Raw genomic sequence first — 21,480 nt, 5'->3', positions numbered from 1 at the left:
GCGACGGGCCGGGCTGGAGCAGCCTGACGGGTGGGAGCTGCCGCAGCTTGCCCAGAGGCCGGCCCCGTGCTCAGGGTGCTGGGTAGCACCCGCCATAAGTCCCCCACGGCCTCAATAGTTCTGTGTCCAAGTGGTTAAAAAGCTACTGAAAAAAGGGAGTGTTGAGGTGGGGAGGAGAGAGGGAAGCGGGACACAAAAGGCAGTTGTGTAAGCCTCCTCTTCAGAGAAAATTTAGGGTCAAAGGTGTGGAAAGCGGCAGAAATGCTCAGGGGCATTTTTCTGGCAGACAGCTGACAAACAAGCATCTGACTTAAAACCTGATGAACTTGGCTGGGGGACTGAAGAAGAAGAAAACACATTCATTCTGGAACATAAGTAAACCAGACACTATTGGACTAATATAAATAAACCACAAATAAACAAAAGTAAACATTTTATTCTATCCCTTCTTTGCATCAAAGGGAGAAACAGCATCAGGCTACTATTCTTTACAATGGCAGGCTATATAGACTGTTCCTAATGCACTATGGGCTGATGCATGGTAGCAGTATGCATTGCTAAGCCATTCACACTGCAGTAGTTACTGCGAAGTTCTCTTCCACTTGTTCCTGGTGACCAGTGTAAAGTATTAATTTATTTCCTCTAGTATTAATTTATAACATAAAAGAATATTTCTGTGTTCTGTTTTGCTCACTGGGATGAAATCTGAGTGGAGATAAACATCCCCTGTTTAAAGGCTCTGTGGGAAAGGCACCACACTTCACTCAAGGTCAACATTAATGACGCATCCAAGTGACTCAAATGCAAATACATCATAATAAACCATTAAATATGCATGACTTGTTTAATAGTCCTAAGTCTAATATAAATTGACTAATGGCTATTTGATTAATGACAACAAACTTGCCTGACTCCAGTTGTATTTCTTCTTTAAAGCCCAAGGAATGCTAAAGAATCTGATGAAATTAACAGCATGGCATTAATTTATAGCACAAACTTGCCCTTGTCTCACAATTTAAACTCAGTTTTTCCAAACTTGCTTCAAATTGACTGGAAACTGCAGGATTAAGTCTCAGGAGTCAACATTTCAGCAGCTCATCTGGGAAACACTATATACATCTATCAAAGTAGTGCAAAGAAAGGTCGTTTTTATCATTAGGGCTTGATTGCTTTTTGAATTGATGGTGGTTGCATTAGGTTGTTCCTCAGTGAAAAGGTCTGTACTAACAACATTCGTTGAAGGCTAGCTGACTATAACAAATGTGTGTTGTTAAGGGTGCTCAAGAAATGAGGGTTCTTAGGTATGGGATGAATTTCCCTCCTGCCAAGTCATTATTGACATGTCCCCAGCATTAGCAAATTGTGCGTGGTTGCCAGTGCCGCCCTCTACTATTTCCATCTTCTCCAGCTGCCAGCCCTGCTGGTGCAGTACCTGCGTGCTCGCTGCTGCACAGCATCACCCCYGCGGGGTGGCCCTGGGAACACGTGAAACGTGGGCAGAATCTCTCCTGCTGTTGGGACTTCTCATGCAACTTCTGATAGATACGTAGGGTCTTCCAGTACCCTGAGCATTTTGTATGTAGTTCATCCAAAGGCAATAAGTTCTGTATGCTTGGTAAGGAGAGCAGGTAAGTAGTCTAGTCTGTGTTTTACCGTGAGACTCRTTATTAATAGAGTTACTTCTGCTTAGTTAAAGGACTTTACCACATCTACATTTCTTCCTCCAAAATGCTGCAGCTGAATTCCCAATAACTGCATCCAGTAAGAAAATTATATATTTGGACATAACTCTTGGCATATGTCAAACTGAACTTAAATTCTGAACTGAAGGTCTCCAATTTGTACTTTGATGCAGCACACAAAGAGCAATTAGAGGGAAGACTTTATCTCATTGATTGTGTTTTTACTCTTCCTGCCATAGGCCCCTGGCAGAATGTGTTCCTTAGGCAGTAGCCAGGCTTGGGTCTTTCTCCATCCATATTGACAGCAATTGATTCCAGAAAAGGAAAAATTGAAATTACTGTAGCAGAATATAAACTGCATGTTGAAATGAATTTCTAGCTTTATTTACATGGCCRCATCCCTCAGTGACCCACTGCTTGCTGGGAATGGACTGCAGAATTGCCCCTCTGGCATTTTTAAAACCACAATGTGCTGACCATTTTATCCCTCATTTTCCTATTGCTGCAGGATTTTTGTTATGCAGCTGTATGAACAGGTTACCCTGGGGGTGGAATTGCACCCGTGAAGGTTTGCACAACTCACCTAGACAAGGTTGCGGCTACCTGATGTGGTGTCAATGATAGCCCCGATTTCACCAGCAGGGCTGGAGACCTCCGGGCATCTCTATAGCAGCATTTCTACGAGTCTGGGAACTGTCAGTGATGGCCTTCCTGAGCTGCAGCTGCCAGGCCCAAGTTCAGGATCATATAGGCATGGATTAGATTGCTTTTTCTTGATGCTTTATGTTATATTTATTTACACTGTAGTACATCTGCCAAACCTCTTGGCCATAAGCAGCTTTGTGAGCTCTTTCTGAGGTTCCTCTCCATCAGTACATCATAATCTTTTCTTGAAACTTCAAGATTTCCCTGTTCACTCCTTTCTCCAGGCCATTAATGAAGATGTTGGGGAGGAAGAAAACAATCCTGATAGCGTTCTCTGGAGCACCCTATTCTCCATCCTGGAAACCGACTGCCCTTTACTTACTATCCTTTAGCTAGCTTTCAAGTCATGGGAGAACCTTTCCTCCGATCCCTTAGTAAGCCAATTTCTCTACTGACCTGTGGTGTGGAACTGCATCACAGGCTTTTTGAAAATCCACATATATAATGTCTACTAGATCCCCTTTATCCAGGGCTTAAAGCATTGTGCATTGGCATAACTTACTAAGTCTCCTTGAAAAAATCCTGCATTTGTAATTCAGTTCTGTGAAAAATATGGAGATTTAAGATTAGTTCATTTATTTGCTTTCCTCACAAATTGTTACTGATATAAAGTAGCTCTTTTATAATGCTTGACTTAGCCATTTAAGGAAGACTCATTTTATTTCTTTACTTACTATAAGCATTCTGCACATATTGAACTTTTTGGAGCATTTCATCTGTTTCTGTGACTTCTTTCATCACTCATTTAGGAAAGCTCGCTTGTGCTGGGTTTCTTTACATTATCAGTGTCCATTCCATGCTATTTTGATTTTTTTTATTATATATACAATACTGATGCAGAAATGAAATTGTTGCTGCTCAGGGTTTGCGTACTGATTTGTGTATGTTGATATGTTTCCTAGCTGTGTGCTCTGCTCTTCCTGGTTACTCACAGGTAATACTAGCACTCTGGAATAACCTGCTTGATTTTGTAAACAGACATGCAGATTATTGTGCTATTAAAGTCCATGCCTAAGTTTCTGCTGATCAAAGCAAAGAAACTGAAATTTCTCTAGTAGCTAGTGCAAAATATATGCAGAGCTAAAACATTTGTTTTGAGCATAGCGGAAACCCCTATTTATTTCTTAAGTTGATTTCATACAACTTGTAAAGTTTACTGGGCAGGGCCTGTGCAACAAAAACAACAAGCTTTCAGAAGACTGCAACTACTCATTCTACCTTACTTATGTTACTTACTTATGCCATGGTATGAGAAAAATGATAGTAGCTTCTAGCTTTTTTAAAACCGAACGGCTGTTCCATTTAAAGTATTGAAATGGCCCACAGCACAGTTAAACTAGTAAGCAGTTTCAACATCTGTTTGTTTTCTGTTTGTTTTTTTGTTTTTTGTTTTTTTAATTTAAGGGTAGTAAACTTCAGAAACCAGTCTTTACTATAGTTCATTAAGGTGAAGTAATACAAATACATGCTTGTGCTGATTATTTTCAAATTTTCAGGTGTTGGAAGCTGATGTGTCATTTAACAGTTTATTTTATTTAGCTTTTTCCTGACTAATGCTATGTCCTGTAGCATCTTTCTCTTTAGACTTCTGCTTTAAAAAATGATGCATACAAATTTGGTCTTAAATTTAAGAAATGTAGCTGTACTTTAGTTATATTTGGTAAGCTTGCAATTGCTGACAATTTTTATTTCTGACAGACGTATCTGGCATTTACAATATCAATATTTCTAAATAGTATTTTCAGAACATACCCATTATACACAACCATGTTAAAAAGAACTGGGCTTGTCCAAATTGTCACACAATGTGCAGTGGTGAAGCAAATGTTTCCACATAATTGCTAATAATTTAATTTCCTATTTGGATTTCCACAATGATTGCTAATGTGTAGAATTTTGTGTTGTTATGTGTTCATGCCAGATATTGTTTATAATGTGTAGACTGAAGAAAACTGAAGGTATAGACCGATGACATTTTGTGTCACACAGTGTCTGAGGACGAGCTCCACAGACAAGCAGGAATGCTCCTAACGGTCCTCATGAGTAAGTCCCCATGACTTCAAGCCCCTGAAGGTAAGAAGTGCTGACCTCAAGAACCTATTAATAAGGTATTGAGAACCTTTAAGATAAGGTATAAAAGTTTCAACTTTTTTTCTGTTTTAGCTATTTAAAAGTTGATTTACTAGAACAGTCAAGATATTTTTCCTGCACAGGTTAGTGCACAACATTCATTTCTAGAAATAAATGATTAATATTAGTTTTGTCTCATCAGCAAACTTGCTGAGGGTGCACTCTGTCCCTTCATCCAGGTCATTGATGAAGAAGTTGAACAGGGCTGGACCCAGTACTGACCCCTGGGGGACACCGCTAGCTACAGGCCTCCAACTAGACTCTGCACTGCTGATCCCAACCCTCTGAGCTCTGCCATTCAGCCAGTTCTCAATCCACCTCACTGTCCACTCATCTACCCCACACTTCCTGAGTTTACCTATGAGGATGTTATGGGAGACAGTGTCAAAAGCCTTGCTGAAGTCAAGGTAGACAACATCCACTGCTCTCCCCTCATCTACCCAGSCAGTCATTCCATCACAGAAGGTTATCAGGTTGGTTAAGCATGATTTCCCCTTGGTGAATCCATGCTGACTACTCCTGATCACCTTGTCCTCCACATGCTTGGAGATGGCATCCAGGATGAGCTGCTCCATCACCTTTCCAGGGACGGAGGTGAGGCTGACTGGCCTGTAGTTTCCTGGGTCCTCCTTCTTGCCCTTTTTGAAGACTGTGGTGACATTGGCTTTCTTCCAGTCCTCAGGCACCTCTCCTGTTCTCCATGACCATTCAAAGATGATGGAGAATGGCCTAGCAATAGCATCCGCCAGCTCCCTCAGCACTCCTGGGTGCATCCCATCGGGGCCCATGGACTTGTGGATGTCAGGTTTGCCTAAATGATCTCTAACCCGATCCTCCTCGACCAAGGGAAAGTCTTCCTTTCTCCAGACTTTCTCTCTTGCCTCCAGGATCTGGGGTTCCTGAGGGCTGGCCTGAGCAGTAAAGACTGAAGCAAAGGCGGCATTCAGTAACTCTGCCTTCTCTCACCAGGGCACCCACCCCATTCAGCAAAGGGCCCACATTTTCCCTAGTCTTCCTTTTGCTACTGATGTATTTGAAGAAGCCCTTCTTGCTGTCCTTGACATCTCTTGCCAGATTTAATTCCAAATGGGCCTTGGCCTTCCTCGCCGCATCCCTGCATACTCTGACAACGTTCCTATATTCCTCCCATGTGGCCTGTCCCCCTTTCCACATTCTGTATACTTCCTTCTTCTGGTTGAGTTTTGCCAGGAGCTCCTTGCTCATCCATGCAGGTCTCCTGCCTCCTTTGCTTGACTTCTTACTCATAGGGATGCACCAATCTTGAGCTTGGAGGAAGCGATGTTTGAATATTAACCAGCTCTCTTGGACCCCCCTTCTTTCTAGGGCCCTGACGCATGGGATTCCTCCAAGTAGGTCCCTGAAGAGGCCAAAGTCTCCTCTCCTGAAGTCCAGGGGTTCTTATTATAGCTTATGTTGGCATCAGTAGAAAAGCAGATTAAGAGCTTCATCTTTCTGTTCATTTGTAAAAAATGATCAAGGTCAATATCAGTGCTGTATTGCTGCTATTCATACAGGGATTGAAGGCTTCAATCTCTGCCATTTGTATCCTATTTAAATTGGGGAGAAAAATGGCATTAAGTCATGAAAAACTCTTTCAGTTATATTAATTTCATCCTAATAAAGGGATGCTTATGTTACAAGTTTTCTTTCTTTCATGAGGTTTTTGTCCCTATTTGCAAATGCCTCTATATATCTTTACAGGAGAAACAAACCATTTGTGAAAGGTATCTTTGCACCACTGAATACAGAGATGTCCTTTGTTTTAGGGAGGAAAGGTGACACTGTTTCATCCTTCTGCTTTGAAATACTGTTTCGACTGTTCATCTCTGCAAACATAAATAGTGACTGCATGTTAATCTGTAATTAACAGGTGCTTCCCTTTGGCCAGTACCCACCATTTTCTAATCAGTATTTGCTATGTAACTACAGTTCGTATCGATTCAGATGTCATCGCAGTCAGCCCTGTGGTGCCTGCAGCCACTGCACAGCAGAGCCCTTGTGCAGGCAGGTTTCTCACTGAGGTCAGTAGGAGATCCGCCTGCATGACAGCTGCGTGGGAGTTATAGTTCTCAACTTTGCTTTTGGATTTCACCATAAATTCATTTTTACTTCCATTAGAATGAACTTCAGACTTAGTCTTTAATTACTTTTGTAAGACAGCATGACACACTAGAAGTTATTGAAACAAACACCTTGAGGAGTTGTAGCAAAGCTTACCTGGGGTGCAGGTAGATAATTCTTCCGATTCTCCTCTCTACATAAGTGTTTTAAATTAAATAAAAGAAGTATGGGTATGTGACATATTCTGCTGTCAACCTCCAGCTGAAGTGTAAATTCAGTCTTAGTTAAAAATGACTGTTGGAACTGCATCTTCTCTTTCCTGGTTCCTTTTGCTCTGTCTTAAAGAATAAGTCTCACAATTGCACTTTGTCAAGCATATCTGTTACCTGCAACATCCTTTGTTTTTCATTTCCTCAGTCGTCGGCACAGCAGTTCACTTAGTGTTTGTCCTGCCAGTAATGGTCGTGCAGAGATTGGCAGCCCTAGCTCTTTGTTTAATTCGTTTTCCCAAACTACAGGGAACATTGTGGATACAGTGCAACCCTTTCTCCAGAATGAGATGAAAGCAGAAAGTAATTGCTACTACTCCCAAACTTGTCTATATCTTTTTTTTTTCTTTCTTTTTTTTTATCTTATAGTGGAAGCTTACAGAGATCTTCTAAAGCTCGGTCTTGCTGAGCTTTTTTCCTTTGCACTCTTCTTGCACTTTTGCAAAATGTGTTTCTTTGTCCTGAGTACTGCAGCATTTTTCTCCTTGGCATTCACTTGCCGAGTATGTGAACGTTCTCAGCACGGCAGGCCTATTTACATATATGGAGAGGAAAGAGGAAATGCACCTTATCTGTTCTTTTCTTCATATTTCCTGACAGGTTTTCTTTTGAAATTTATTTCAGTCAGCCATGTGATAGCTGTGTTTGCAGAAGACCTCAGATTTTTGCTTTTAGGCTGTGGTGCCAGGATTAGTCTTGAGGACAATTTGCTGTCAAGTCTCTTAAGTCACTTTAAAAATCTTCTATTATTGCAATGATTGTATTAAGCTGAGAATCTTGTGAAGCAGGGGAAGGTGTCAGAATAAAAAATCTAACAGGCACAACTTTCCTTCGGTTCATTTGTTAGGGAGCAACTGAGAGGCAGCACAGAACCCATGGGAGAGGCTGGGTCTCCGGCTGCTCCGTGCCCGAGACTGTGCACTGTTGCCTGTGTGTGCAGGAGTGGTGATGAATCTAGGAAGAGCATAAAACCGAGACTGCGCAGTCCATCTGTGAGCTGGAGATAGTTGTGCTTCCAGTGCGCGTGGCTATAGGGCTGTTCCCTAGCATGCTGAGAGGGCTCCTTGCTGCTGGGCGGGACCTTGCTTGCTCRCTGTCCCCCTTGGAAGAGCACTGCCTCAGCTGGAGCAAGGTGCAGYGCCGCCGTCGCCCTCCTCTGCATCCTCACCCAAGTTGTGAATGATGGGCTTCTGCCTGTTCTGCTCAAATGCCTCGGGCTTCCTCTTTTGCCTGTGAGGATGGTCTTCCCCTCATGTATGGTGTACAAAGGGCTAAATCATCAGAGGAGGTTTCTGAGACCTACTTAAAATATTGGAACTTTGATTTTTATTTATTTTTTATTCTGCCTCCTGAGATAGATGACTTACGAAGATCAGTGGGTGGAGATCTAAACAAAATTTTTATTCTGCTTTTTAAAGTATTTCTTGTTTTGCTGGGAGCGGTTACCTAGTGGACAGCGGCAGGGGCAGTGCCTGTGTTCCCCAGGTGCTGACACAATCTAAATACTGCATGAACGTCCTATTTTTGCTGGAATCAGATGAAGCAATTAGATCTCAGTATATGTACATGTGTTACAAATGCATGACCGTCTGGTCAGTATGGGATATTAGCTGATTTGATCTCCCTCAGCGATTCTGAGAAAGTCGCCATCAACTGGTGAATAAAGTGGTTTTTGATTTTTTTTGCTGAAATGTAGATTAATGGGTCTCCTTCCCAACCCCCAAGTGCTGCAATTTTATTTTTCTTGAAAAGTAGACCTATCAACTGTAAATGCAAACTACAGCCTTCATACAGAGTGAAGTATTTTTTATGTAGCAGGCTTAAATCAGCTATACTTTTTGCAAGAGCAAGGAAAGCAAGACTGTTCTTTTGTCTTCAGTCATTAATGTATATTTACAGGACACACAGCAGCAGCTTTTGGGCTTGAAACTTCATTTAGACTTATGCATAGCAATAAAAGTTAAATGAAAGTATACAAAAGCTTATGTTTCGCAGTGTAGGATTTTTTAAAAATCTCTCCTAGATACAAACCTGCTCTGTGCTAGTGAAAATCCCAGACTAGGAAGCATCTTACAGCACGTCAGCTGCACAGTTAAAGAATCACATTCCACACAAAACACAGCTGAGACCTTTCTCCTGCTAACTTTTACGTATAAAAAAACATTGTAGTGCTCTCACTTTTTCATACAATGATTAACATTTTCACCCAGGATACCCAAGCTGAGTATGCCCTGCCTCAGGAAACTGAAACCTAACCTTCTTCTAGGGGGGACCCTGGAGCTGCTGAATGGTTGAGATGTTGGTCTGCATGTAAAAATACATTAAAACCCACAGGTAAAAATGCTAATGCATAGTTTGAAACCAAGAAACAATTTTTGTGCTGATATAAACTAGTTCCAGTGTATTAGTTGCAATGCAGCAGAACCACTTTGCATTAGCAGCATTCATTCACAATTTTGAAAACATAATAATACTACAGAGCAATGAAGAATAAAACAACAAGCTTTGAATGTGTTCAAATGTATTACTATATAAATGCTAAGTGTTTCCCTAAAATATCTTGTTTTAACTGGTTTGCTAACTGTAAAATTTCATTGATATGTTGCATCTGTTGTGTTGATTTCTAACTGTAAAAGGAGAGACTGTTCTGTTGTTGTCTGGAAAACTGAATTTAATCAGGACACAAGACACCACAATTCGTCCTTCAAAAAGCCTGTCTGAATCTCTCAAAATGTGTTATAAACATCAGTGAAGTCTCCCTCTGAACGCCTCCAGGAAGCAGGAGTCCTTCCCTTTATTTTGGTCTGAAGCGTGCACAGGGTAACTGGTTCACAGAGAGGTGCCGGCTAGAGGGAGAAGCGGGAATCTCTTGACTCCTGATTCTGTGATTCAGTACGAGATACCGCAGTTCTTCCAGTTAGGAGTATTTCATTCAGAATCGTTGTATCAAAGCCAAATTTCCTACAGATGCTTTCAGCATTCTGCAGCCCCTCAAAGGTAAATCTGCTAAATAAGCGTGAAGGAGACCTGGTAAGCCTTCCTCCCGAACGGCGTGCGGGTGCTTCTGACAGGGCTCTGCAAAGAGGAAGTGTGTGTTTGCTTCTCTGCCTGGCTCAACGTAAATTTTGCAACACTTTCCTCACACTAACACTGCCCCTCGGTACTGCTCGGCCAAACAAATTGTTCCTTTGCATCGACTCAGTAATGATTCAGTTATATGCAAATTAGGTTAAAACAGCTATGTTAAGCTGCACTCCAGTGATCTATAAGTTTTCACTGAGTCATGGTCAAGCAAGTGCCCATCAGGGGACAGCAGCCAACCCTCAGGATGGTAAGTGATGTGGGTGAGCGGGTCTCTAATCTGCCGGAGTCTCTTGTGCTTTAGCTTCTAAGGGAGACTGTGCTGTTCCTACTAGTGAGAAGACTTCTGAACAAATTCTTAAATTGTTTTACCTTGACTACTTATTTTAAAAGTGATTAATCAGTCTTTTTATAACAACTACCCATCAATGTATCTGTCAATACAATATATTTTTAAACTCTTATTTGTATTTAAAATGCTAATGATGATGCAATGGTCTTTCTAATTAAAATCTTCCTAAAGTTTTGAGTTTCTTCTCAAGAGTCTGACTAGCCAGGGTTAAGCTAAAAGCATGATATGAGGTTATTCTGATCATAGTGAGAACACGTCTGTATAATTTTTGTTTCTAAGGGTACACAGCGTAAGTGTAGATATTTGTTCTGTGTAACCTTATGAACTTGCTACATGTTGTACTTTATTCTCATGATCTACCTTTAAAATGAAATACAGTACTTTGCTATCAGATATGCATATATTCAGAAAGTTAACAAATTCTAACAACTTTGAAAATATTTAAAATAATTACATGGTCTTTAGAGACCCTCTCTTAAGCAGATTTTGTAAATCACATTACTCTTCTTTTGGAGCTCAGCTCAATTTCAATTTTAATCTATATTCTACCTTTCTGTCATTTAGTTTCCCCCTACTTTCTAGTTATGTTTTTCCAATATTTTAATAAAAGGCTCTCACTAAAATTTATATTGTAATGACCCTTCAAGGTAGGTGTATGTGTGTTTGCACAAAGAGGAAGAAGAGCAAACACTTGAGATCCTATTCTGTTTCTTTCCCTATTGCTTGAAAGCATTTCTCTCACCAAACTGTAGAAAGAAAGACAAATTTCTCCTCAAGCAGACTCACAGTCGGTGCAGCTTCCTAGAAATGTCTGTATTTTGTGCCTTAAAATACGCRGACTTCATTGAGTAAATGGATAAATACTCAGCTTGCCTTGTGAAATCTGAATGAGTGTGTTTCCTGTGTAACATATTCTTTCAGAGAAACTTTTTGAAGAAAAAACCTGAATGAAATAATCTGTACTTCCAAGGAAAAAGGAAGAACAATTGTTTGGAGCCAAAAGAAAATTAAATAATGGTGAAGGAGGGGTGACTGAAATGTGCTGGGGCAGCCCTCCCTGGAGTTTTAATAAAAAGTTCCTAAGAGCCTTCTATGATGAAATGAAACAGAAAATAAACTTTGCCAAATACTCAATAGACAGAATTTTGAAACTTCTTAAGTTTCCTTAATATAGCATCTCCCTTGCTTATACTTTGGCTGCCAAATAGACATGCATTTGCTATACTGAAGACTTTTCACAGCAGCRCAGCCTCTCATTCTTGTAGCATTTAGTGGAATCATGTAGCATTTAGTGGAATAGGACGTTGGGCACATTATTGTACAATGGTTTTACCATAATTTATTGGCTATTTATTATTTTAGCATAATTTATTACTGTGATTGAATAAATCATATACAGTGTTGAATGTAATTCTGGTTTTCACTTCATAGATTGTTAATTACAAAAATATATGAGAGTTTGTGAATTTTTTCTTGAAAGAGTTTTATTCAGAACTTTGCTGTATTTCATTAGTATTTCCCCATTGACTACAGTATCTTTTGGATCAACCATGACTCTTCAGTCATAAAAGACCTTCCATTCTTAAAAGGGCTTTTTGTAGAAAACTGTGAGAAAAGAGTTATAAAATTGCATATACAGAAATAGCCTGTTTCCACAGGAATGGCTCAGAATTCCTTAGACAATATTAATAGTAATGTACAGGATACATGCTCCGTCTTCATGATGTTTTTCTGTGCAATTCTGATAAAGAGTTACTAATAGAAATACACAAAGTGCATAATTAATGTTTCAATTTAATAAAAACATTGTCTCCTAACTTTTTAAAGAATTCTGAGAAACATCTTCAGAACATAGCCATATTGCTACTAATGACTTAATCCCATATTAATCTTGAACATGGACTTCTGCCTTAGTAATGAGTAAAACATGGACTGAAAATGTGTAATACAAAGGCAGATGACTTCCAAAGAGGGCTGTGATGAATTAGTCACAGACAGGTTTCACTTTCCCACCCTCTTGTTACAGTGTTGAGCCAGACTAAGTGGCAGTTTACATGTTACGCATGATGCTTTTAGTTCATGTACTTATCTCAAAGTCCTTACCCWTTTTTTTTTGCTCACACCAGATTTCATCTTTTTTAGTAACTTTTCCGTAGCTGAAAGTAGAAGTCTTGTGTGCACAGATTATTTGAGCTCAAGTGTCTACTCATGTGAGCTGGAAGGAAAGAGCATACTATATTCACCTATTACTGCAATGATATAAAATAACAATGCAATGATCTTTTGGGKTTTTTTTTCTTTTGTTGTTGTTTATTTTTATTCTTTTTAACTTTCCAGGCTGTGAATGAGACAGGCGACTGTTTGCTGATGGGCAGTTTCCTAGAAAAGTATTATCTTTCCACCATGTATAGCCTTGAATTCATTTTAGGCCTCACTGGAAATACCATTGTTGTGTTCGGCTATATTTTCTGCTTGAAAAACTGGAAAAGTGGCAACATCTACCTGTTTAATTTATCACTATCAGATTTTTTATTTCTGTGTACTCTTCCACTACTTGTGAAAAGCTACTCTAGTCAATGGGCAGAGGGGGTCTTCTGCCAGAGCAACAGATTCCTGTTGCATGCAAACCTGTACACCAGCATCCTTTTCCTTACCTTTATCAGTATTGACCGATACCTGCTCATGAAATATCCTTTCAGAGAACATTTTCTACAGAAAAGAAAAACTGCTGTTATAGTGTCCGTTGCCATATGGATCTGGGTTGTATTGGAACTGTTGCCACTGATGCATTTCCTGAGAGCAGCTACCAATGAGAGCAAGTGTCTTGATTATGCAAGTTCTGGAGACCCAGCAGAAAGCATCATCTACAGCATGTTTCTGACTCTCTTTGGGTTCCTTATCCCTCTCTGTGTCATGTGCTTCTTCTACGTAAGGATGGTTGTATTTCTGAAGAACAGGAGTGAGCAACACAGTTCTTTCCTGACACTTGAGAAACCTCTTTCTTTAGTCATCCTAGCGGTGGTTATCTTCTCGTTACTGTTTACTCCATATCACATAATGCGCAATGTCCGACTTGCTTCCCAAATACCAGCCTTGAATGTATCTGTGTGCACACAGAACATCATCAGTGCCGTTTATATCATCACGAGACCCATTGCATTTTTGAATAGTGCCATTAATCCTGTTTTTTATTTCTTAATGGGTGACCACTTCAGAGAGATGCTGATGGCAAAGATAAGGCAGTTCTTGAACAGAAAAAGAACTAATAAGGAGAACTCTGATGCTGGGAGACAAGGAACGGAAAAAGAAACGAGCTTAGGATGAACTTTTACCAGTGTTCAGTTCCATTTTTTTAGATAGCTTCATTTAGGTTATAGATTGTGCGTAAGCTGATTGTGTTCCTCTAAATGTGCTTGTTACCTTATTGTACCTCCTGCTACCAATTTCATTCCAGCAAAACTATTCTTGGTTTCAGCAGAAGCGGTATTAACTGACAGTAGTACAGAGGACACAGTACTCCTGTAGCAGAATACACTATGGTCTATTAATTTTGTAAATAAAATATCATCATGGTATTTCTTAGAGCAAAAATGTGTTGCTCCCAGATGGTTTCTTTGTGATCCATAAGTTGACAGTGGACTGGACTTAGGCTTGGCTAAAATGGGCAGCGGCACTAGGTCACATATCCAACATGCTCCTGGGATCTGTGCTGCGTCTTCTTTCTGTAAGTGACTCCTTTGTCCTCTTTGCAAACTGTGCAAACTGTGCAAACTATATAGTTGAGCCAATTTACATTTATAGTTATTTGATGGGTTGGCATCTACCATGAGGCAAAAAAGGTGGTTATGCAAAGAGTTAGATGGAGTCTTTTGTCATGACTGCCAGAAAGGAGATAGTGGTTAGGTTGCCATTTTTATCTGTAATGGTAGCAAAGAGATTAGAAAGCTGTAAAATTCAGCAGCTGGTCTTAAAGGCATTACATGCAAGCACTGAGAGAGCCAAGGGGTGTATGTATGTTTACAGACGGGTTCCTTTACACTTTGAAAAATGACTGCAGAAATGCCAGTATTGGCTTGCTTACTTGTCCTAGTGATTTATAAAGGCAGTTCTTAGTAAAGAACTAAACGAATAGATTTTGTTTTTACTTTTTCAGGCTGAATCTGGCTGTAAAATCAAAGTGTAGCTCTACTTACCTTTCCAGTTACATGATTATACATGTTCTATTCAGCCCTTAATTACTGCTTCTTAGTCATATAATGCAATTACTCATATAATTAATGGGATTACATTATCTATAGGTGAGAACAGAATTTATAACTGGAAGCAGAGTATGGACCTCATACTTCATTAACAGTCACAATAATAAAAGAGAAGCTAAACGGGGGCCAGTTTTCTGCCTAATATCCCTGCAAAATCATTGCAACTGGTAGTAATAAAACCAGTAGAAACTTATTTTTCAATTAGTGGACCTGACTTCAAATGCAGAGGGTGAAAAGATCTATCAAGCGATAAGGGACAGCTTATACAGTGTTTACTTTTCAGACTACAGCCAATACTGGTTAGAGAGAATTAGAGGGGAAAAGTAAATGCTTTTAAACATTATGGAAAACTTACTGCAGAGAAAACAGATACTAAAAAGACTGATGCAATCAGGGTATAGAAAAACTATGTGAAATCAATGGCAATAAAAAAAGTATCRGAGGAAAATCAACACGCTTTGTCTGTGTATAATGTGAAAATGCATTAGGTTGCACATGTTCATGTTGCATCGATGTATTTACTTTGTTGGATGCGCGCTGGGTAGCATTGCGTGGCTTGGTTTATTGCCTTTCCTGGTTTCAGTATGAAAGAGCATCCCAGAACGCAGCGTATTTGAAGGGAGAAGGAGGGGTTTTGCTGTATGGCAGTTGTGAGGACTCCTGCTGATAAGTTGCTGGGGCTTGGGAAAGACGCGTGGAGGTTAGAGAGGGCAGGGGCCGACAGTGCCGGAGCGAGGGCCGGCAGCGTTACTCCATTGGCCGGGACGCCCACCAGGCACCGAAGGAACCACAGGCAAAGGGGGCATTTCCTATGTATATGACACTTGCTGTTCTTTGAGAAATGGAGAAAGGTGTCTCAGGTTATTGTATCGGTAGAGTTAATTTTATTTGTGATTTCTGGTGTGTTCTTCTGAAGTTCTTGTAAATGTTTCATTGATAATTTAATAATATACTGTTAATAAACTGCAACCTGTTTAAAAAAAAGCCTCCTTTTTATTGAGTATTATGTTTTATATGCATTTTTCTTTAATGTCCAATAACACATTACATCTGCATTTTTCCAGTAAATAGTATAATCCTAAAATCTGTGAGCAAAAGTAACCATTGGCTAAATCTGAGGGGAAAAAAAGTAGTTGCTTTCTTCTGTGAGTATTTCAGGCCAGGCGCTCAGCTCATACAAACGTGGTTCAGCAAAAATCACAGCTTTCGTGAGTATCACCCTCCGAAGAAAAGTGGTTCCTACAGTGAAAGAAGATAATTCACGGTGAGCCCAGGTGTCTGAGATGGAAGCTCGTCTGTTCCCTGGCAGTGCAGCGAGTTTGCTTGTGCTCATCAGCGACATCAGGCCTCCCTGCACCGGTGTGTTTGTGAGTAAAGGCCCCAACCTCCGTACTCAAATGCTGAGGGTGCGAGGTTTTCAGCGTCACGACTAATGGTGATCTAGTTGGCTACTGCCTTGTTTTTTACTATTTGCACTGGAATACGGGTATATGATGAGTTGTTAACAAGAGTTTTGACTGGAACTGAATAAGGTGCGCATGCTGGAAATGTGCATAAATCATTATTTTCTTCACTTATTTGCTTTATAACAAATCTTTGCACATAAATCTCTAAATCACTTTGTCAGTAGTGGAAAAAAGATCCGTCATGTATAATATGGCAGCATGACCTGAGACAGATAAGGCTGTGCTTGAATTTCCATTATAAATATTTCCTGTTTTTTCAGGGACCATTGTACATAACACTAAGAGGCAATTATTCACTTGAGTGTGAAATATGGCATAATACATGCTCAGCCCAATAACTGTTTCTGGGGAAAACAACATGCAGTAATATACATTGGGCTGGAACACCTTTTCGTAGACTCACCTTTGACACTTGTCGCTGACAGATATGTGGCTTTTGTGGTGGAAATCACTGCTTCAGCTTACGTGGAAGCAAACCAGGGTAAGACTTGCGATTTTGTGCCAAAACTGACAATTTGAAACCTATTTATTTGCAATATGTACTAGCGTTGCGGCCAAAGACGGTCCATCTGCAGATGCTGAGGCAGAACCTGAGAAGTTTCTCTTTGAATGTTGGGGCTGTAATTTAATAGCTTCTCTATCTACAACACTTGCACAACAAGGTTTTTCACAGATATGTTTATTTTGAAAAACTAGCTATTTGGGGCTTTTCCATATTGGCTCCAATGGCTTCTTTTCTTGTGAGTGGGCTTGTATGGTGCAGAAAGGGAGGGTTTAGTTGTGTAAAAAAATATATAACCCTATAACAGAAGTGGAAAGGACATCTATACTGTGCCTGGACATACTGTTTGTGTTTAAACTTTTTTTTCACATTAGTAATTTTGGTTATCAGCTCTTCTTTCTGGCAATCTATATGTACTTTCGCTACCTTCATTCATTTTGGGCTTGAGAAAAAATTTGAAAGGAGGAATTTTGAATTTCCAGTACAAAACTACTTCCTATTTAACCTGAATTCATATACCATGTCTAATGTAGGAATCTACTAAACCAAATGAAATGCATTTTCTTCAACAACACAATTGCACCTGCTGGTCACAGGTCACCTAGCAGAGTTATTAGTGAAACGAGTGTAATAATGATAAATATTAATTGTGGAATACCACATTTGGTTCAGTTACCACATGCAGTATTTTCTTGGTGACCTACGCAGCTCATTGGCAAGACACTGGGGAGAAACTAGCACCAGCGGATGTCTGGCTTTGAGGGTGTCATTTCCTGTGGCTACCGAATGAAACTCCTTTAGAGTGCAGAAATTTGTGTGATTATTCGTTGAGTATGCACCCTTCTGCCTCGCTAGAGAAGAGACCGCTCTTGCTCCCTGGGGCRGCTGAGGAGACTGTCTGCTCCGCTGGAAACTTCATGTCACACAGCAGTGTCCTGAGAGCAGCAATCCCGTTTTTCCCCGCCGGTAGGTAGGCATACGTGCTGGTCGTTATTGTGATTTTAATCCTTGGTTGTGTAAATGCAAGTTTGGTATCCGGAGATCCACCACGGAAGAGGAAGTAGAAGGTGGGTGCAATGAGGCACTTGCTTTTCCTCTGTATTGAAGACTTCCTACTGCGGGGGAAGAAGACGCTGCCTCCGCTTACTGCCGGTTTCTGGAGAGCGGCTTGCGCAACGTTCGGGTCACGTAGCCCTGCACGTCGCAGATCCAGCTAGCGGTTGCTCCTGCGGAGAGCAGGTTAGAACAGGCTGCTCCCCTGTGAGCGTCCACATCGGTAGTTTGAAAGTATCAGTTTAATTAGGTTTGTACTAATCTTAGCCACGCGCTATTTTTAATTATGTTAGAAAATCTCTCTCTCCACTTCCAGAGATACGTCGTATGGAAAGGCTTGCTTCGGAGGTGCAGCTGATCCCACCTAATGCTCACCTGAATTTCTTCCGGCCTGTGGCGTGAGCGTGAGAGTCTCCAGGGAATAAACTGGAAGCCGCAGCGGTCTGAGACGTGAGTGCGCGTTCTTTAGACAGGTCTCGCTCTCTTTAAGGCTGTCACAAAATTATGAAAAAAGGGCCAGATTTTGCTATCGGTATAAGTTGCCAGCCATTCCACTAATGTCAATGAGGTTGCACTGGAGTCTTCGCTTAAAATCAGGAAGGAATTTCTAGCTTGGCTTTTGGGGCTTTTAAGCATAGAAGACCGAGCGGTGCAACAGGTGGGAGGGTGGCGGTGAGGAGGGGGCAGGCAGGGCCGGGCTGGCGGGACGCCCCTCGCCGCTGGCTGCCGCTGGTCCCCGGCCGGCAGGAGCTGCCCATGCGTTGCCGCCGCCGCCGGGGCCCGACCCGCCTGCAAGCGATGCCTAGGGACAGGCCTCGCTGGCCGCACGTTCAGGTGCTCGTTTTGCTGTGGCCCTTGCAGCGGATGGGGCCGCCGGGCTGGTGGCTGTGGAGTCGCTAAGGATCCCTCCCTGGGAGCCCACCAGCCTTGGGTTTCCCGCACAGCTGTTCCCCGGCGGCGGTGGGAAACCAGCTAAGAACGGTCATCCGTGAACACAYGCTCCTTTTCTCAACAGGTATTGCTCGCAGGGAAGGTGCTGTGTTACAGGAACTGGTGCCTATACCTCTGAGCACCTGACATCATTGTCTAATAAAACTCCCGTAAATTATATAAAACGTTTCTTGTAATAGTGATGCTATTACTTCTCTAGTATGTGTACTGATCATATCAACAACACGTGAAATTTTAAAGAACAGACACTTGCTAACTAGAAAACAGGTTATTAATTCAGTTTAGTTAAAATTCTGAAGGATTGCAACTGCTCTAACTTGCATAGGACTAGAACAGCAGGTGTTAAGCTCTTTTTTTTGTTCCTATGCAATTAAATTGCAGGAAGAGAATATATATATAAAAAAAAAATCATATGAAATGATAGCTTATGGTAACTTTCTATACTTCATATAGCACCAAGCTGCTATCAGCATTAATATATTTTGTCATAAGTAAAAATAACTTTTATCCATAGGGGAAAAAATACTGAATTTCATGGGTTTACTTTGTATAATTTTATTGTAATAAACAATGTAGTTATAAAAATGCTACCAGAAAAAAAATCTGCCTTACTGAATTTAATATTTTTAGTAGTGCTTCATGCAATGTGCCACATGACTAAACACGAACATGGACGTGACTCTGGTCAGTTGGCCTGTTGTCAGGGAATTCCTGTTTCATATGGCAGGAGCTATTACAGTAATGATATTTGTTCTGTAGCTGTGTTTGTATTTGGTAACTATGGTTTTATGTTTTTTTCAGGTAGCAAATGGAACTTATGGAGAACAGAGAGGTGATTATAAGCGTGCTGTTGGCTTTTCTGTTACTGCTATTTCTGTGCACCTTGAGGATTTTGATGTATGTACGCTCACAGTATGCATGTGAGGGCGATAACTGCGTTGTGACATGTCACAGTTTGGGAACAGAAGCAAAAAGGGACAGGGAACCAGAGCCTGCAAAGGTTCAGGGTGTTTTTTCTTCTGTATCTACACATTTGGTCCTAGGTCTGGTTGGTGGCTATTACGTGCGGAGATTTTGTTGTCTTTCTTCATTTTCCATTTCTTAGAATTCTGCTACTGTGCAAGTTCAATGAGAGGCGATGACATATTGGATGTTCTGCGAATCCAGCTTCAGGGAGCAAGGTGGTTTTGGTCCACGGGTGTTTGTCAATACCCATTTCCGTCATTTTGCTGTTTCCCGCAGATGCTCTCCGCGAGGGCTCCGCCGCAGCATCGGGACTCGGAGAAGCGGCTCAGGGAGCGCGGTGCCCGGCGGGGGAGGCAGCAGGTACGCTCGCGGCCAGGCAGCACCCGCGCTGCTCCCGCAGGAGCACCCGCGCTCGGGCGACGGTCTGCACGGGGACACGCGTGGCAGCAGAGGGCTCCGGCCGAGGTGGGCGATACCCAGGCCGGGACCCCGAGGGGCTGCCAGTGCCCCCGGGCATCCCCGCTCACGGCCACCCTCCCGCGGGMGGGAAGTCAGGCGAGTTGTGAAACTCGGGCTGAGAAGCAGAAGCTGCCCGCAGGGTGGTGTAAGGACGTCACTGGGTTTGGTAACTTCCAGCGCGTGGCTGGGCGTCAGCTCGCAGGTGAGGAAGGAGCCGCCTCGGAGAGGCGCCTCGACCAGGTCGACTTTCGCACCTGCCCTGAACGTCTGTAGGGCTGTTGCTGGAGAAGGTTGCCGCTGCAGTAAGTGTATAATAAACTTATAAGGAAAGAGCAATGTCCTCCACAGCAATGTTCATCCTTAGCACTTTTTTTCTTAGTACTGTTAGGTAGCTCACTTGAACAACCAACAGAAATTGCCAGGAGCTAGAAGTCAAAACAATAGGAGAGATGAGAGGCATAAATCAGTTTGAAAAATCTCCTGGAAAAGAAGAACAAGAAGTTTTAACTTTATGGACGTTTCTGTGTAGAAGTATACCGAACTAAAAATGTGGGAGAGTGCTTGGCCGCCATAGCAAGGCTGCACCCAAACCGGCCAAGCCTGTGCCCCCCTACGGATATATATATATATATATATATATATATRTATGTATGTATAAACAAATAAACAAATAAACCAAACCTATTTGTCTTTAGATACATTTTTAGAATAATATCTTAAAAGGCTAATTCAGTTCTTAAGCATGCTCAATTCATATGATTATAATTTAGTATTATAGGGTGGCAGAGAATAATTCTGTTGTGGCCAGAGTGACAACAAAAATGGTGTCTTTTTGTTCAAGAGCTCACACTTAAAACACACAGTTTAAGTGCTCACACTTACTGATATAATAAACATATAGTTCAATGTGCTTACTCTTACAAACATTTTTCCAGGTGCGTAGCACATCTGGCTGGTTCTTGTTTTTTTGTGTCCTAAACAGGAGCAGAATTTGGAAGGACATTCTTGCCATAAAATCTTCATTCCTGAACGTATATGAGCCAAGAATGTCTTGCTGCCAATTTAGGGACAGACTGTCAGCCCTGCTGGGAGCTATAAGGTATGAAAGGAGGGTCTAGAATGGAAAGGAAAAGAGTTAAAGTTGTTTAAATATGAGAATCTAAAAAGGTTATTTGTTTCATTTGATTAATACCTCCTGGAGCAGGAAGGGATGTGAAGTTTGCTGGTGCACACCAATGACACAGTAGTTTCAACAGCTATTAAAATGTAATATCTTTTTATTCTTAATCTGATCCTGCCCTGTACAAGGCAACTCTGTTTTCTGGGCATGAGCTTGTTCTTCAGTGCAGTAAATTTGCTTCTCTGTAAAGCAGCTACAAAATCAGAGCAAATAACTGGATAACATCTTGAAGAGCATTTGTTTTAAGCCCATTGTGTAGATAGAGCATATCTTGTTTGTCTAGACCTGCGGGATAAATATGGTAATTGAAGGATTCCTAGTGCCAGTGTATTTTTCAACATGG

The 21,480-nt window shown here is 41.3% G+C and overlaps 1 protein-coding gene across 1 annotated transcript; it reads left to right on the top strand.

The window, feature by feature from the left end:
• Window positions 1-10,134: 10,134 nt before the first annotated feature.
• SUCNR1 (succinate receptor 1) lies at window positions 10,135-15,454 on the top strand. The gene is made up of 2 exons (XM_026065162.1): window positions 10,135-10,199; window positions 12,639-15,454. Exons 1-2 carry the CDS (start codon window positions 10,152-10,154, stop codon window positions 13,623-13,625), a joined length of 1,035 nt encoding a protein of 344 aa, XP_025920947.1. The 5' UTR covers window positions 10,135-10,151; the 3' UTR covers window positions 13,626-15,454.
• Window positions 15,455-21,480: the final 6,026 nt, after the last annotated feature.

The sequence above is a fragment of the Apteryx rowi genome, unplaced genomic scaffold (genome assembly GCF_003343035.1).
Source record: "Apteryx rowi isolate R43461 unplaced genomic scaffold, aptRow1 scaffold_224, whole genome shotgun sequence".
NCBI classification, from domain to species: Eukaryota; Metazoa; Chordata; class Aves; order Apterygiformes; family Apterygidae; genus Apteryx; species Apteryx rowi.
The sequence above is the reverse complement of the archived record's forward strand: the minus strand, read 5'-3'. Positions and strand labels throughout refer to the sequence as shown.